The sequence below is a fragment of the Anser cygnoides genome, chromosome 11, assembly GCF_040182565.1.
Source record: "Anser cygnoides isolate HZ-2024a breed goose chromosome 11, Taihu_goose_T2T_genome, whole genome shotgun sequence".
NCBI classification, from domain to species: Eukaryota; Metazoa; Chordata; class Aves; order Anseriformes; family Anatidae; genus Anser; species Anser cygnoides.
In genome coordinates this window covers 17,002,792-17,019,932 of record NC_089883.1, presented here as the reverse complement: position 1 = coordinate 17,019,932, position 17,141 = coordinate 17,002,792, and the positions used below count along the sequence as shown (strand labels likewise).

At 36.8% G+C, this 17,141-nt stretch overlaps 1 protein-coding gene across 9 annotated transcripts in view; it reads left to right on the top strand.

The window, feature by feature from the left end:
- The window catches only part of TJP1 (tight junction protein 1), a 164,165-nt gene that overhangs the window by 117,383 nt on the left and 29,641 nt on the right, over nucleotides 1-17,141 (top strand). For all 9 annotated transcript variants that reach the window (XM_048060266.2, XM_048060263.2, XM_048060261.2 and 6 more), the window contains 7 exons: nucleotides 492-548; nucleotides 6,197-6,321; nucleotides 6,528-6,630; nucleotides 11,135-11,414; nucleotides 11,990-12,093; nucleotides 12,854-13,022; nucleotides 13,373-13,517. In XM_048060266.2, coding sequence (XP_047916223.1) covers nucleotides 492-548; nucleotides 6,197-6,321; nucleotides 6,528-6,630; nucleotides 11,135-11,414; nucleotides 11,990-12,093; nucleotides 12,854-13,022; nucleotides 13,373-13,517 — 983 coding nt within the window. The remainder of the gene's footprint in view (nucleotides 1-491; nucleotides 549-6,196; nucleotides 6,322-6,527; nucleotides 6,631-11,134; nucleotides 11,415-11,989; nucleotides 12,094-12,853; nucleotides 13,023-13,372; nucleotides 13,518-17,141) is intronic.

Here is a 17,141-nt window from a genome sequence, read left to right as displayed (position 1 = left end):
AGGTACTCTGTCTTGGCACTCGTGAGTTGATGGCAACCTGCATGTAATTAGGACCAGCAAAAGGCAGAATGTTCAGAAAGTTAAAATATCAACACATTGGATCATAGTGGGAAAACTGAAAGTGGGTGTTGGACCAGCTTAATTTACAGTGCACTTAATGAACAACCTAGAGCACCGACATCACGAGCTTCTTGTCCTTCCCTTTAAACTTCCGAAATTTTGAACTTAAGAAATATGTACTTATTAGAAATCTATTACCTATTTTAAGTTCTCGTACCCCAGTTCCCTGGAACAAGCACTAGAAGTTCAGATGTGATGTCTAAAGGCAGGAAATACCTAGCGAACAAGCCAGCCAGCCCTACTTTACAGTTACTATTCAATAGGAATATTAATGTTAATTTTCAGTGTAAGTTTTTTTTGTGGTACAATACAGTTATTACAGCTATTGACAGTGAAATCTGATCTTTGGTTGTTTTTTTTTCTCTCCTTAGAGCACAACAATGGAAGAAACAGCTATATGGGAACAACACACAGTGACTCTTCACAGGGTAAGCTAATACAATTAGTTGTGTGTGCCTAACTCAGGATGCTGGTAGGCTTTGAAAACAATAAGAAAAAGCCAGATGTCAGGAAGTAAAAGAAAAGGAAACTGTCATATTCCTCTGTTTAAATTTAGAAGTGTTGTAAAAGCTCTGTTTGATAGTAGCTCTCTTAGTCCGTTTGTTGGGCTTCTAAGATAAGCCTGCCTACAAATAACTAAGCAAGAAACCAAGCTTGAGATTACTTCTGCGCATAACTGAAAGTGGTTAGAAACCAAAGTGTCCGTGCATTAAAAGTTGTACTGCAACTGTAGTTAAGTTTTTTAAAACTAATTGCAAAGGCTTAAAACAGTGCAGTTGAATATAACTAAACATCTTCAAAACTGCCTAAATTGACTTTAACTTCTTAAAATTAATGGCTGAAAATAATGTCTGGGTGCACTTAGGCACCTTACACAAAACAACGTGTACTAGGAATCAGTGTATACAGGCAACTTTTACATTCAGACTGACTCTTCTTATCTGAGTTGCTCTTAGGCACATCAGAAAGTGGTTTAATTTATCATAAAGCTGTACAAGAGAAGCAATAAATATGTAAAAATGAAAATATGTAGTGATACTTTTCTAGGCTACTCTTCAAGTTTACAATAATTAGTAGGCCAACAAGTTCTTGAACAATAATTATTCTTTCTATAAGTAATTGCCCTTTTTATTTTCTTATGGAAACGGTGCAATCATCGCTGGAACCTTTTGTAAATTTTTTTTAAACGTATAGATTTAATCAGTGCTGTTTTTATTTCACAGAAAAAAAAAAACCTGTAGAAATACAAGGCTGGATGGTAGCCTTAATGATAGCTCAGTTTCTTCAGAAAGGGGGGTTATTCTGGTTAAACTAAGCATTAATTTAAGTGAAACCTGAAATTGAGTTCAGTCAGTGTGCAAAAGAATAATGAAACAGTGAGATAACTTAACTTGAATGAATTTTGAAACAATAGGTTGAACATAGAAATCACATCCTTGGTTTCACTTACAGTAAACGAAGTCAGAAGTTGTGGTACAGAAATGAAAGTGTAGTTTGATTATAATTCTCATTGATATATTATGTGGCAGTCTCTTGCCAACTGTGCTGGCTTAACTGTTTTGTTAACTGAGTACTTCTCATGTCGATGTTGAAGAAGGCTGGTGGCAGCTATTGTTAATAACTTTGGTAGCAGGAATGTAACCAATTAAAAAAAACACCACATTTTCTACTTGCCAAATATCAAAACCTAAACTTTTATGCTAGTGTTAAACAAATAGCAGCTTAATTTCTTCTCAGCACTATGAAGAAGCTTTTCAGGAGAGTGCACGTTTGTTTGTGAGGTTTTAGATTTTGCTTTTTATTTGTCATTCTTGTAGTATTGGGCTATTAAGTAATAATATGCAGGTTATTAAGTAACCTGATTAAGTAAATCAGGTTACTTCAGTGTACCTGTAAGGAGAGAAATGCATCCAGATTTTAGTTATCCTCAAAGATAGCTAGAAATTAATAAGTTGGAATAGACTCAAAGCACTACTACCTGGCTGGGTGGTATTTTTCAGTGTGAGTTCATCTTTTCCTGTGTGAGCTACAGACCTGCTAGAGACCATGCATTGTCCGCTGTGTAAAACAATTTGAAGAGCTGAACTTCCTTTAGTGAGGGATACTGATAAGTCTATTTTGACTTAGCTGAGGGCAGTGAGCTGGCTGTGACTACTGGAAGGAGTGATATTTAACCTGTACTGAACGTGTACAGGGTAGGTGCAAGTTGGGCTTCACAGCATTGGCTTCCAGTGGTTTGGGGCTTTTTTTTTGGTATGCTCACAGAGCTCTTTTCTTTTTTGTACATTTGGTCAGTATTTACTTCAGAACTAAAGGTAGACAAGTCATTTGAAAAATATGGTTGAGAATAAAGTCTTAGAAAGCTCCCCTGGAAGAGCCAGCGACATCTAGTTGGTGCCAGTGTAATGGCAAGCTCATCTTGGGGGTCCTTTCCCTGCACCCCAAGGAAGCTACTGCACTATGACTTGCTGTGCCATTTTGGTTTGCTTTTTTTTAATGGTATCTGGTCAGAATTAGTTAACAAACATCAGTGGTCCTTACTCATTGTAGTTACCAGCTTTAAAAATAGAAGGAAAGTGCAAATATTTTAGGTAATACATGTGTGTCAGTCCAAGATGCATAAAACATTCTTGATTTCCTTTATTCTTGTTTTCTGTGAGTAATTTCTGTGCTGTTGGTAATTCCAGCACTGCCAGTTTTATTTTGCTGAAAGCCTGTGGTGTTTTCCAATATAACTCTATTGCTCCTGTGTATGGTAGAGTTGGATTCCTTTGGTTCTTTGTGCTCTGTAAGGCTAGACAGAACTGTAAAAACAAAAAGCAGTTTTGATAGTAATCATCACATTTTAGGAAAATAGTTATTTTGTGTGTACCTCTTTAAATACATCTAAAGAAAATAAAAAGTGCATTAGCAAGTACTGCGTGAGGTGTTCCTACCATGTGTTCTCAGTTGATTAGCTTTTTTGATACCTCAGACACTGATATATTAACCTTTAAAAATGCTTCTGCTTTTTTTCTTTCACAGGACACAGTTGTTGTATGTAATGTCTCTTTATAAACCAATTAATAGCAGTTCAGAAACCTCATGTACCTTGAAAGGATACACGTTTTGGTTTTTGATGGTGCTTTTTTTGATCCGGTAGTGGTCCTTTAAAAAGATGATATGACACTGTAGAGTGTTTCGAGGATAAAGAGAAGGGTTTTTTTATGTAGGGAGTTTCTCTTGAAGAATGCAGCTTTGCTCACTTCTTCCTGTAGGGTTTCTTTCTCTGACCTTTACTTTCCAGAGATGATATTGCAAATCAGGGACAGAGTATACTGAGTCCCAGTAGTTGCAGTATGTATGTGTCAGTTCAGGCACTTTGTGGTTTTTTTCCAGATATGAGACTTTATTATTTCTTTATTTTTTTGATCAAAGTGCTTCGGGTATCTTACAGAACCCATAACTGAGCATATAAGGGATCTGACTGTGCTGTGATTTAACATACTGCTGCAATTCACCAACTACTGTTGTTAAAAGTTGTTAAACAATTTTGGGGGGATGGGGAAGAGGCTTTAACTTCTAGCCACGTTTTTTTGTTTCCTTTCTGTACTACACTTCTAACTTCTGGGACTGCTATGTAGCTCTTAAAACACTGAGCCAGCCTCAAATTCAGGTAAAGCTTACCAGATAGCTACAGTTTATCTTTTACCGAGAGATTTTCTGTTTTTATATGCCAAACTGTAAGTGATTTGAAGGAGGAACCATGCACTTTGTGTTTTAACTGTGATTTTTTTCATCCTTGGAACTTAAGTTCTCAGTGTTTAAGTACTAGATGTGCTTTTTTAAACCCTGTAAAATAGAAATTGTGTGTACATTCCTTCCTGCTGTTCCCATGCTGTTAAACTGATCAGGAGTAAAGCTAAGATACCTGTCTGTGTCTTAGATAAACTGTGGTGATCATCTTGTTATTTCCATCTACTAAATCAAGAGATTTCTAAGAGCTAGGTTCAGTCTTACAGCTCTGAGGGCAGGTGAGTTTGTTTACCTCTGGGTTGATGGTAGGCAGCAGGATACTACGAAAAGTAGTAGGCAGAAGTTTACTGTAAGCTTTCTTATTTGAGCTCTTAGATTTTCAAAAAGATTCAGGGTTTGATTTGAACTTTCAAACTTGGATTATTTCTTAAGACTTAAATTTAAATTGTTAGAAAGCCTTTTACAGAGTGGTCTTCCTGAGAACTGCCTGAATATGAGACTGCATCCTTTCAGGGCTTCTTAAAGAGAAGAACTTGATGTTATTTAAATAGGAAACCAGTTGTCTTGTGTATGTTTATGATTTAAGGAAAGGCAGAGGACATTTAAATGAAGTTTGACCTAAATGTCGTCTTTATCTTTCTTCTCCCTGCCCCTTCCCACCCAAGTATAGCGCTAACTGAATTTTGGTTTATACAGTAATAGGAGGCTGAAAGATTAAATGGTGGTGTGAGAAAGGGGAGAAGTTTTTGCTTTGCAAATGTTACTGTTTTGAAAAGGTTTTTTTTTGTTGTCGTTGCATGTTTTCATAGGCTATTCTATACGTTGTTCTTTTTGAATGATTTGAAAACAAAAACCTCTCAGCTCTAGTCATAAGGGGTCATTATAATCCTTTAGACTGTCTTCCTGCATGGCACAGGTTTGCACTTTGTAATTCTTGAATCTCAGCCATGATTTCTGGTTGATCTGGCTGGAATGTATTTGAAAAGATGTTCAGTCTTCCTTGAAAGAATTAAAATGAATGTAGAAGAAAGGTGTAAAGTATGCCCCCCCCTGCACACTCTTTTTAGACCAACCTTATTTTCATATGAATTCATGAAATTTGTACCTGGCAACAGTATTTGCTAACTGTTGAATTCCCTTTCCAAACAGTGCATCTCCAAATCCTTGTTTTTATATTGTATGGTTCTATTCACTGCTTGTAGGCTAAATCTGGACCATCTTTTTCTGACCTCTCTTCTGGGGGGGAAATGGGGAACCTTTTCTTTTTTTTTTGAGCAGTAATTGCTTGTAAATCTGGACATTATGCATAGATGGGTTACAGCCAGATGCAGTCTGCTATATTGCTTCCACTGTCACAGTAGGGTTATAAAACTCACTGTCAAAACTGGGTCATGTTGCTCCAAAATTCTGGAAGAGTCAAAAGGAATAAGTCTTCCATTATGGAGTGCATGCTGGTGTGGAATGGACAGGAGAAATTGGCTGAAACCCATTCAGTGATTTGATATTCTGCATAGCACAGAACTTCAGAATAAATTCTTGAGCAGGATATGGCATTTAAATGGAAATATCCTTCTGACAATGTTTGTTTTCTGGACAATGATGGGAGAGTAAGACAGTTTGCAGATCAATTATATTGAGAGAGTTTATTTCTTATTCTCACTGCTTTCAGGCAGCAATGTAAGCATCATTGTTATATCTTGAAATGCCTAACAGGAATACAATTTCATAGGCACTGACCTCGCTGTAGTGGCAGGTCATGGTAGAGGGAAAATACTGAAGCAAATTACTTCTGTTAAGATGTAGATGATTTGCATGTGCTCAAAAGGTTCTGATGTATTTAATGGTACAAGTGATCTTGGTATTATTCTTAAGAACTGAGCCTGCAGTCATATTATTGTGCGCTGTGATCCTGTCAGTTTCTGAGCTGAGTGAGGTCAAACTGGGAAAATGCCATAATGTGAAAACTCAAAGAAAGTGTTGCAGGAAGTGGCGAAGCACTTCTGAATCTCTCTCTCAACACAGTGGTATGGTGTGTTGAGCTTAGTGAAGATTGAGGTATTAGTGATGACCACCTGGGGTCCAAGCCATAAAAATGTGGTTGGGATCAATTAATATTGGGTAGTCCAAAACTTGTCTGCCTTCTAGAAGTGAATTTTTACTTTTATTTAAACAAACAAACAAAAAAGCTGCCTTATGGATTGCGTGGCATTGCATGGTTATTCCTTCTTTCTTCCAAAAAGTCGTATTCATTCCATAGGACCTCTCCGTGTTTGATACAGTAACATGAATTGTAACTATATAAATAACAGAAAATACATTTATTTCTCTTGTTACATTATAGGCCCCTGGATTTGGGTTTGGTATTGCAATATCTGGAGGAAGAGATAATCCTCATTTTCAGAGTGGTGAGACATCAATAGTTATTTCTGATGTGCTGAAAGGAGGCCCAGCAGAAGGACTGCTACAGTAAGTGCCAAACTACACCTGCATTCTAACTTGGGGCATGCATCTTTGTCAGAGGTAGCTTAACCTCTCAATTGTTTTGCTCTCAAGATATCTATAACTGTTTGTACAGTAGGTTTATAAGGTATGTAATTTTCTCAGGGATACTCAGTCCCCAATATTTTTTTGTTGACTGAAGTATTTATACTGCATATTGTGATTTTTTTCAGAGAAAATGACCGTGTTGCAATGGTTAATGGTGTTTCAATGGATAATGTTGAGCATGCATTTGCTGTTCAGCAACTGAGGAAAAGTGGGAAGAATGCCAAAATTGTAAGTGAATGTCTTGAAGACCTAAGTGTCCTTAAATTCAGAAGTTATAGAGCAAAAGTGAAATAGTATACTGTCTGCTATGAAATGCGTGCATGATGCAAGGTACTTAAGTAATACCTACCTAAATAGCTGAGTGGAGCGGTGTTTCATGTTTAAGTGATGATTTAGCCCTTGGGTTGCCCAAAATAATATTTTATAATATGAATGATCATATTTGGGTAGCATGGCAATAGATAATAGACTCCTTTTCTTTATCGTAAAGTTATTCCCAGGCTGCCAAATATTCAATCTTCAGCTTTGTTTAATCATTTGTTGCTTTCTTGAGTGCCGTTTTATCAAGTTTTTCTCTGGCTACTGTATGCTGAAGGTCTTTACCTCCTATTCAGACACAAACATAGTTCTTATACTTAGTAAACAGTGTGCCAAAGTAAAGTATAATAACCTTAATTCCTGTAATTTTGTAGGCTTATTCAAAGTGCCAGGCTGGCTTTTGAACTTTGGTAAACAGAACAGATCATCACTAGAGGGTAGCAATCTGTCTTTCCGTAGAAGTTTGAGAGTTGTTTTTATATTACAAAAATAGTAGAATACAAAAATCACAATGCTTAACTTCTGAATTTAGCAAAACATACTTTTAGGGCTTGTAGAAAAGTTTTTGTGATGATAGATTTCAAGTGCTCTTGTATGCTTCAGTAGTGTTGCAAAAATTGTGCTGTGTTTTGCATTTGTAGATTTAGCAATTATTTAAACCTTAGACAAAAGAATGTGTAGTGAGCTGTGCAGGGCTTCTGGTACCTAAATGTTTTCTGTGATGTTCAGCCGGTGTATAGTTTGGTGGTAGAAATAGTTTTTTTTGTTTTGTTTTTACATTTATGCAGAGAAAGTCAATTAATAATAGAAATTGTTGTATATTTGCTAGGTGTTACAGAACTAAACCCTCTAGTATGAGTCAGGTTTTATTTTGGAAATGGCCATCTACGTTAGTGCAAACTGACTTTGAACTTCCATCAGGAATGTTTCCCTGTCCCTGTGGCTTACATAAACATGGCTTTGGAAGGTTGGCAGGCTTCAAAGTTATGGAGAATTGCTGTCAATAACACACTGAGAATACAATAGTTATTTAAAAAACAAGTTTTTAGCAGTGCCAGTGACTGGTTTGCGGGTTTAAGCAAAGAGAGGGTATTCAAATATGCAACTCTGTGAAAACAGAATATTGTGCTGTGCTGCAAAGGCTGTAGTTCTTAGATTTTTTCCTCTTTGTGCAGAAGGAAAACAACTAATACACTTCAGCAGAATGCTAAAACTACCATGTTTAAAAAAAGTGGGAAGGGTTCTGGTAATCTGTATTGATGAGGTTCCTATATTATTTGTATAGAACTTCATAACAAGAAGGCAAGAGTTCAGAGCATTCACAAGTACGTCTATTTTCTCTTGAGCCCTTGAATTAGTTTGGCCTCTGACATTTTGTAACACCATTAGAATTACACAGCATGGAATCTGTTACATCTGAACAAGGCAAATTCTGTAAATCAGTCTTGAGATTTTATTCTGGACTTCTCATGCAGTTACAAAATTACTCTCCAAGAAAAGAAGTCTGGTACTACGATTTTTTTTTTCAGTTTTTGTCTCCTAAAAGAAAGTATATGGGCTGGGGATTCTATTGTTTATTTAGACCAGAATATGTCTGCATAATCCTGGATACAGAACAATGAAATATCTTACTTGGAACTCATTGGTAATCATCTTCAGTTGAGGGATTGTTACTTTTTTTTGTCAAACGGCAACAGGTTCTCAAGAGATCTTGTTAGAGAGAGTGTTCCTAGACTTACCCTTTGTACAGGGTAACTTACCCTTATCCTTATCCCTTTGTAGTGATAATCTCACCTGACATGTTTGTTCTTCCCCTTCGATGATTTTCTTAAGTAGACTTAATTAGTAATGTATGTCTGTAGATTTCATTTGTATACGTAGAATCATAAAATATTCCAAGTTGCGAGGAACCCACAAGGATCATCGAGTCCAATGCAGGACTCCACACAGGACCACCCAAAAATCCCACCATATGTATGAGAGCGCTGTCCAAATGCTTCTTGAACTCCAGCAGGCTCAGTGCTGTGTCCACTGCCTTGGGGAGCCTGTCCCAGTGCCTGAACACCTCCGCAGTGAAGAACCTTTTCCTGACGCCCAGCCCGAAGCTCCCTTGACACAACTCTATTCCGCTGATGTTTGATTCTCTACACACCAATTGTCTTGTGGCTATTACTAGGCTTTTCATAACCAACAAACCTCATGTTCACAGGGTAGTCCAAATCTATACTTTATAGTTGGAGAACGGGAAGTCTGGAAAATCTGTCTGTTTTTTAACTGTTACATATATTTGTTAAAGGCTAGCTACACATCCCACGCTTTGTGGGGTGTCATGACTATCACTTTGAATCTTTGAGTCTTATATAACTTTCCCCTTGTGTAAAGGATTCGTTTTGTCATGAGCTTACAGTGATCAAACTTGGGATCAGTGAGAACTCAGGTTTTCCACCAATCCCAAGGGATTGGCAGTCCAGGAACTGAATACTTCTTCCCAGATGTATCCTCATATAGTGTTCAAGAGTTAGTTTATTTTAATAAACAAGAATGCATTTACAAAGTTCCTGATAACGTACTAGGAGTGTTTTCTCCACTTCATATTAGTTTAAACACAGCTAGCTACGTCATCCTAAATGGATACCTACGTGTGTAAGTGGAGAGTTTATGTGGAGATGGGTGGAAGCTAAAAGTGATAAAGGCTTTCAAGCTCCTGGGGAACGAACTTGCATCATGTATGTAATTGCTGTTGTGAAAGAGAAACTAACTTAGTTTTGGCATTAATTTTCATGTTGGCCTGTGAATCTGTTCCGCAGCTGCTGTCATTTGAGGAAAAGTCATGGCCCCTCTTTATTGCTGAAAGGTTTTATCTTTTTAAAAGAAAAAAAAAAATCAACATCAAAACCCATTTAAAAAAAAACACATTAAAAACAAAAGAAACAAAATGACAACAGCAACAAAAAAACACACCTTGGTGTTAAGACTTAATTAACTTATACATAGTCAATATTAAAATTACTTCATTGTTTCTGAATTACGCAGTTGATCGTGGCTAGCTTGCATTTTGTAAGCAACTTACATTGTACAGTTGCAGAATAAAGAACGATTCTTTTATGTTTTAATCTTGGAGAAATTACTGCAATACTTTAGGAAAAAAGCTGCAAAACACAAAGTTCATCTGAATTTCTCTTATCTTATAAAACCATATTTTTATGTGGAGTGCACTGTGGTGATTTTGAAATGTAAGGGTACGATTTTAAAGTTTGTATTTAATCACTTCTGTTAGAATGAATGTATCAAGTCGAACACCATTGGAATTAATGTTTGTGTAATATAGCAAATGGAAAAATAGGATTTTTGTGAAATGTATGATTTCTCTTCCCCCACCCTCACTGTTTTTCCTTTGGTGGGTGGGTAAAAAATACAGAAAAAATGTTTGAGTTGGCATTTTTTCTGTACTGATTAAAAGACTGAACAGAGGAGTGTCTTTGGATGAAGGAGAAAGCTGATGGGGGAAAAAAAAGGGCGTGAGTACAAAAACTTCAAACCCTAAAGTTATGGACTGGGTGAGCTTGAAAAGATTGGACAAGTGTTGTTTTTCTTTCTTTATTATGTGTAAACTGTAGTGAGTCAACACTTTAGATTTCCTGCTTTTTGTTTAATTTTGAACTTCTGTTGAAAGCTATGACAGATCTTTCTTAGTATCCAATAAGCCTTTCGTGTGCCAATGTGCAACTTGCTACTCTGGTATATCTCTGAAGTTGTTCAGGACAGGTACGTATATCAGTGGTATATGAATCACCTCTGTGGAACTGTTTCCCTGAGCAAGAGCTGAGCTCCTGGAAGGTTCATTGCAGAGTGGTTGTAGGATGTGATAAATAGTGAAGCTGGCAGTTGGGGTCCTACAGTAAGCTTGGGAAGAGCTGATGAAAACGTTTTTCCTTAGAAAAATGACTTATTGCAGAGCTGCTTGCTTCTGCTTACTCACTGTACTACTGATAGCCACACCTGCAATTGCCTGAGGTACAGGACACAGGGAGCTTGGAGTGCAGGCTGTAGCCTAACCACAACTGCAAGTCCCTTAGTCTTGTGTCCTGTCCTGTCCCCAATGTCTGTAATGAGATCTGCAGGTGGTTTATTGTTGTTCTTTGCAGGACTTGATTCCTTTAAGTACCTTGCACCATTCACTGAATGTTTGCGCTTGGAAAATTTTGGTTTGTGTGTGTACATGTATATGGCTACATATATACAGGTACATATGTGTTTGTATTTGTGACTTGTGTATGTACTTGTGACATACATATGACTTGTGATGTGATATAAAACCCATCAGTATGTACTTAAATGTGGTAATGTAAAATTAGGAGGCACAAGAGACATACTTCAATGCAGCCACGGTCTGATAGCTGATGTTTGGTTGTAGACTATCCGAAGGATGAAGAAAATTCAGATTCCAGTAGCTCGACAGGAACCTGAACCAGTGTCTGAAAATGATGACGATAGCTATGATGAAGAGATACGTGATCCAAGAAGCAGCCGTGGTGGTCCCAGTTCTAACAGAAGGCACGAGAAGAGCTGGGTAAGAGACCGAAGCGCAAGCAGAGAGAGAAGCTTATCACCAAGATCTGACAGAAGGTCAGTTACTTCCAGTCAGCCTGCAAAACCTACCAAAGTAACACTGGTGAAATCAAGGAAGAATGAAGGTAACTTCTCCAGAATTCTCTTGTTAAGACCTTTGCTGTTTTTTAAAGGCCAAATGCATCAGTCAGCGTGGTGGTAAGGGCTTCATGGACTTGATGAACAGTGCTATTACGGTTTGCTTGCCAGTTTTACAAGTAGCTAGCTGAAAACTTGAAAACAGCTGTTGTGTTTCTAGAGATATTTTCCATATTCAAAATTATGTTCTTAGTAAAGGGTAAAGTATTACATAGTGTAAACAAATCGTAATTGTGCATCTGATGTCTGTTAGTGAGTTTGTACATTCTATATATTTTAGCTGAGTCTTCCATGTCCTTCTAGTTTGAAAGAGGAAAAATTGTATGTAGCATATAAATTGAGCTATTAAGCAACATCTATGATTATAGTGAGAGTCAAAGGAGGAATTGATATAATGGTAAAATATAGCAAAATTCTACTATAGTCCTTCATGTGCCAAGTTCACATGCCAGTTTAAATCTTCTGTAAAGCAGTGTTGTAAATCTTGAGATACATCTTCCTTTTCTTTACTGTAACTTCATCAGTATTCTTTCCTTTTTTTTTCTTTTTTAATTATATAAAGAGTATGGTCTACGGTTGGCAAGTCACATATTTGTGAAAGAAATATCACAGGATAGCCTTGCAGCAAGAGATGGCAATATTCAGGAAGGAGATGTTGTACTGAAGGTATGGTAAATTGTGGTGGTGTTTGTTCAGAGAAATTTCATTGATGTAATTGTTCGTAGAATCAACCATCACTTCATAGCATAATTATTGTTAGTAGATGATGTGTAATGGTGAACTTACTTTGAGGATCAATAAATCTAAGTGTAAACCCTCTTGTATAAGAGAAATTATAAAACAATTTTTTGTCTTAAGTATTTTTCCACAAGTCTTACTTGGACAATTAGTGCTTATGTTATTAAAGAAACCTATTGTAAATGTATAATTAAAAATAAATAATTGTTTCGGATGGCTCAAGACTTTGTACCTAGGTGCTTAGTTATACAATATAACGTCGTGGACTGATGCTGGTGAGCAATGCTAGAACTTGCTTTCAGGTTACATTTGATTTTTGTAGTAATTGATATAGCCAGTGTTTTGTATCTCAAAATTTGTTAATAAGATTTTGCCACAAATGCTGGTACAGAAAAACATGCTATTCCTACTCTGCTGTGATGCTAGTTGTAAAAAGCATAACTTTTTTTTAAAGCTTCATATTAGTGGTAGATGTTTTATCTTTGAAATTTGAAAATAATTTTCTGTGTTATGTTCTTACAGTTTGGATGAGACTTAGTTTTCCACTGTATAGTATTCAATGTAAACTATGGCAGTTTGGAAAAATCTTTAAGTATTTCTAAATATCATCACACAGAAAAACACCGTCTTTACTGGAGATTCAGTGGTTTACAGTAAGTTTCTATCTGCGCTTTTCTTACTGTTCCAGATAAACGGCACTGTGACAGAAAATATGTCCTTAGCAGATGCAAAAACACTAATAGAAAGGTCCAAAGGCAAGTTGAAGATGGTTGTTCAGCGAGATGAACGAGCTACGCTGTTGAATGTCCCTGATCTTTCTGACAGTATTCATTCTGCAAATGCTTCAGAAAGAGATGGTGAGTATAAACTTGATTTCCAAAGGCAGAGAATTCCCTGTGTTGTGACAACGTGAAATACTTCAGTGGGATGAGAGGAGGGTGGGGAGGATGATAGGAGTAGGATTGTCATGTGAGTAAATTCTTCTGAAGGTGTTTGAAATCTGTACCTTAAAAAATGTGTAGAAAAAGATACAGTTCCTTTTCTTGCAATTGTTTTTGCAGGAGTGTTATTTAGTTGTTTTTGAAATAATAAACATAGATTTTAACATCTTCATGAAAATCTTTGCAAAAGCTTATTTCCATATGAGCAGGTCACGCCACCATTTTAATTACAATCATTTCATGAAAAAACAACTTTTATTTAACAGACATTTCAGAAATTCAGTCGCTGGCATCAGATCATTCCAACCGATCACATGACAGGCCCCGCCGCAGTCGTTCACGATCTCCTGACCAGAGGTCAGAGCCTTCAGACCATTCCAGACATTCTCCACAGCAGCCCAGCAACGGCAGGTGATGGCAGCATTGTATTATTTTTAAATCAACTATTTAAAGTGAGATTTAAGTTTGTAGGAGTGCTTGGATTTATACAGTGACAAATGTGATGCAGAATTATGGTAGTAGTAACATGGAATTCTTTTTCTCAAGAGATGCAGCTGATCATGATCCAAATGTGCTGAGAATTCAGGGGAAATAGATCCTTGTGTCTATCAATATATTTCAAAAAATATATTTCAAAAGAAATAGATCTCTTTAAAAAAATAGTGATTTTTTTCTTATAACATGGTTATATGTGTGGCCATGCAAGTTTAATATTAATAGACGTTATTGAGGCATATGCAATTATATTTTGATTCATGTAGAAATTAACTGTAACAATCTTACTTGAGTTGACTAGTAGCACGGTCCTATTGATTGTCCAACCTGGGTAAAATTGTGGAAATCTGATTTGTTTAGGTATAAGCTTTTTATTTTCCTCACTATCGTTCTTTAAAAATTACTTTATCTTTCAAAATACATTTATTTCCTGCAAAATAAGGTGTGTTGCTCAGCAGATGTAGTTTTTGTAATGCACTTTTTAAAATTTGATACTGAGACATTGATGTGACAACTATGAGGTAGGTAAGTCTAATTTTAGATGACTCATTTCTGAATTCATGTTTTGTATGGTTTAGAATTTTTTCTTCTGCCATGTGGAAACTTAGTCTTTAAAAACAGATATGTCCTTTTTTGCATTTGGGCAATTTGATTTTGGAAGTGGACACTAGTTAGCAACAGAATTCAAAAAGTATCTTGATTTTTAAATAGAACAAATCTTTCAATACGAAGAGAACTTCATCTTGAGCACGTATAGATGACAGAGCAAAAACCACTAGAACTGATCTGTTGCAAATCTCAAATTCATAGCCTGTATTTGAAGACTTTAAAATGCTACCAAAAATTCTGAAAACCAAATTGCAGCCAGCTGTTCAGTAAAACTGCGATACACCTGATTACTGTTTATTTGTAATCTTTTGTGTCCAAGGGGGAAAACAATGCATATACCTTGCCTTCCGCATGGATATAACCTTAAAGTAGGAGGCACCTTGAAAAACTTGATTGTGAAGGTGGTGACGCCCTGTCAGATTTGAAGCCTGTATTCCTTAACATGCATTTGAAATGCAGTGTGAAAATGGCTGTTGGATGGAGGAAAAATCCATCAAAACTGAAACTGACTTACTTATCCTGCTGTTAGTGCTTTCCTGTCCTATTACAGTGGCTTAGGTAGATGGTCACTTCCTCCCTACAGACTGTGCTGTCAGAAGAATTAAATCCTTCCTGAAAAGGAACTTTGAAGTTATCTGAACTCGAAATGCATCTGTTATCTGCTTTATGAACAGGAGCTACCCTGGCATGGACTGACTTCCTGTTGGACATGTCTCTTTCGAGATCAGAAAGTCTGTTGGGCTGTGAGCCACATAAAGAACATGTGAAAAGCAGCTTCTTTTTGTAGTAATTTGTGCAAGTTCAGACTTGCTGAACAAGTAAATTGTTCGCGACATTGCTTCATTGTTTAAAATATAATGGAAAACTTTGGGGAAGAAAGCTTGAGAATAAGCTGAGGAAGAAGAGGTGCAAAAAAGTTATCAAACTGAGCTTAAGAAGGACATCAAAAATTATTGAAGATAGTAAGTCTTTATTTAGACATTTATGCTCTGTTATGCTAAGTGTCTTTTGATGAGGATAAATTCCATAGGAATCTTCTCAGTCTTTTCATACAAGCTGAACTGCAGGCTGACACTTTCAGTGTCCAGTAGAGTACACATCTAAAGAGTACATCTGCCAATATATTTGTTTCAGTTCTTTAGTTTCGGTATCTGGTAGGGTCTTGAATGTAGTCCGTTTTTCAGTATTTCATACTGATAGGTACACTGGTGTACCTGCAGTTTTCCTGTGTATAGAAGTTCTGTAACAATGGCTACTTGAACATCCTGTCAAAGCATTAGACAGCATTTGTAGTTCTCTTTAGTCTAGAGGAAGTTCAGTGATGTCCCTTTTGAACAATCTTTCTAAAACTCAGATTCTAGGATGTGTTCGAATTGCACTTTTGTAATCTTCTGTAAGCAGAAAACATAAATTATCCATTGTCAAGTCCTGAAAAGGATCCAGAGATCCATAAGGATCCAGTAGATCCTTATGTAAAGCAAATGGATTCTGTGTGAACTCATTCAAAACTCAGGTCTTTACTTGGAATAATGACGTTTAGTCAGTCCGTATGCAGACTTATGTTAAATCATCCGTCAAACTCAGGATTGACCCTTAATGGGTGTAATAACTTTTTCTAGTCTCAACAGGGATGTGAAGATTTCTCTGCCCATGGATGAGAAGCTAGCTTTAGATTTGTATCTGAGGTAGTTTTAGATTGATGGCTCACTTGCTAGTTGTTCCTCTGTGTTGAAAGGACTTAATCTGCAAATGCTTGTAGCTATGGAGGCTTGGAGAAGTTTTAGCCACCTGATACCGAGATCGATACTAAGTAAAATATAAAGTATAAATACCTCCTGGCTTTGAGGAGGAACTCTGAGCTTATGTCTTAACAGTGAACTATAGTTTTGGAAGATAAATACAACTTGAAAGATATCGTTAAGAAAACTGTTTAGTTAGAGGAAAATGTATCTTAAGGATAGCATTTCACGGAACTCAAGGTAACTTTTAACAGTACAATGTATTAAGAACTGTACTTAAAAAGCCAGAGTCGGGGGTGTCTGTGCATCCTAAGCTGGAGGATGTACCTTGAGGGAAGTATCATACATATTCTATCTTACCTAAGTGGTCTTACTGTTGGAAGTAAGGTGGTTGAACTTGATGAGGTTTTGGTGTGACATGTGCTGAACAGTGGCATTTACAGCCAAGTGCTGGCAAGCCTGCCAAATAGCATCTCCCAGCTGACCTCTATCAATTGAAAGAAGTCCCATTAAGGGACCCGTCATTGCTGTGCTGCCTTCCTCACCTGGGTACTGGAATAGCAAAAATGCTTCTTGATCTGTTTGACACTTCAGCCTCAGCAAGAAAGACGTGGTAGCTTAAAGAAATCCCTGTAGAGATTGTCATTATTTCTGGAAGGATGAGGCTGACTTCCATAATACAGCTGTCAATTTACATATAGCGCAAGAGGTTTGTTATATTTTCAGTTTTCAAAAAAAAAGTGGAAAAACTGGAATTTAGGACAAAAATCAACCCTATTTTGAATGTACTTAGGAATGTGCCTCTCCTGTTTATTACTGTCTTCTCATGAATAGACTGTTTGAGATGCGTTAAAACCAGACACTTGGACGAAACCTGCAGTCATATTTTTCTGAGATTTTTCTGTGCAAGCAAACATTCTTACTGTGTGTTGCAAACAGTCTTCTTTTGTTTTGAAGCAGTAACCAAAATTGATGATGCTAATTTGTAGCTGTGACTGTATTTTGAGACGGAAGGTTATTTAAAAATGTTCCTGTTAGACATGCTTTAAAAAAAAAATTAAAAGGGGATGGGGATGTAATGTAGAGGGGGCCGTGGCACAGCACAGATGTTCAGCAGTACTGTTAGAACACACAAACATTTAACGACACCTTTCACTCATGGGAAGTGCAGCTGTCAGTTTTGGACAAGTTT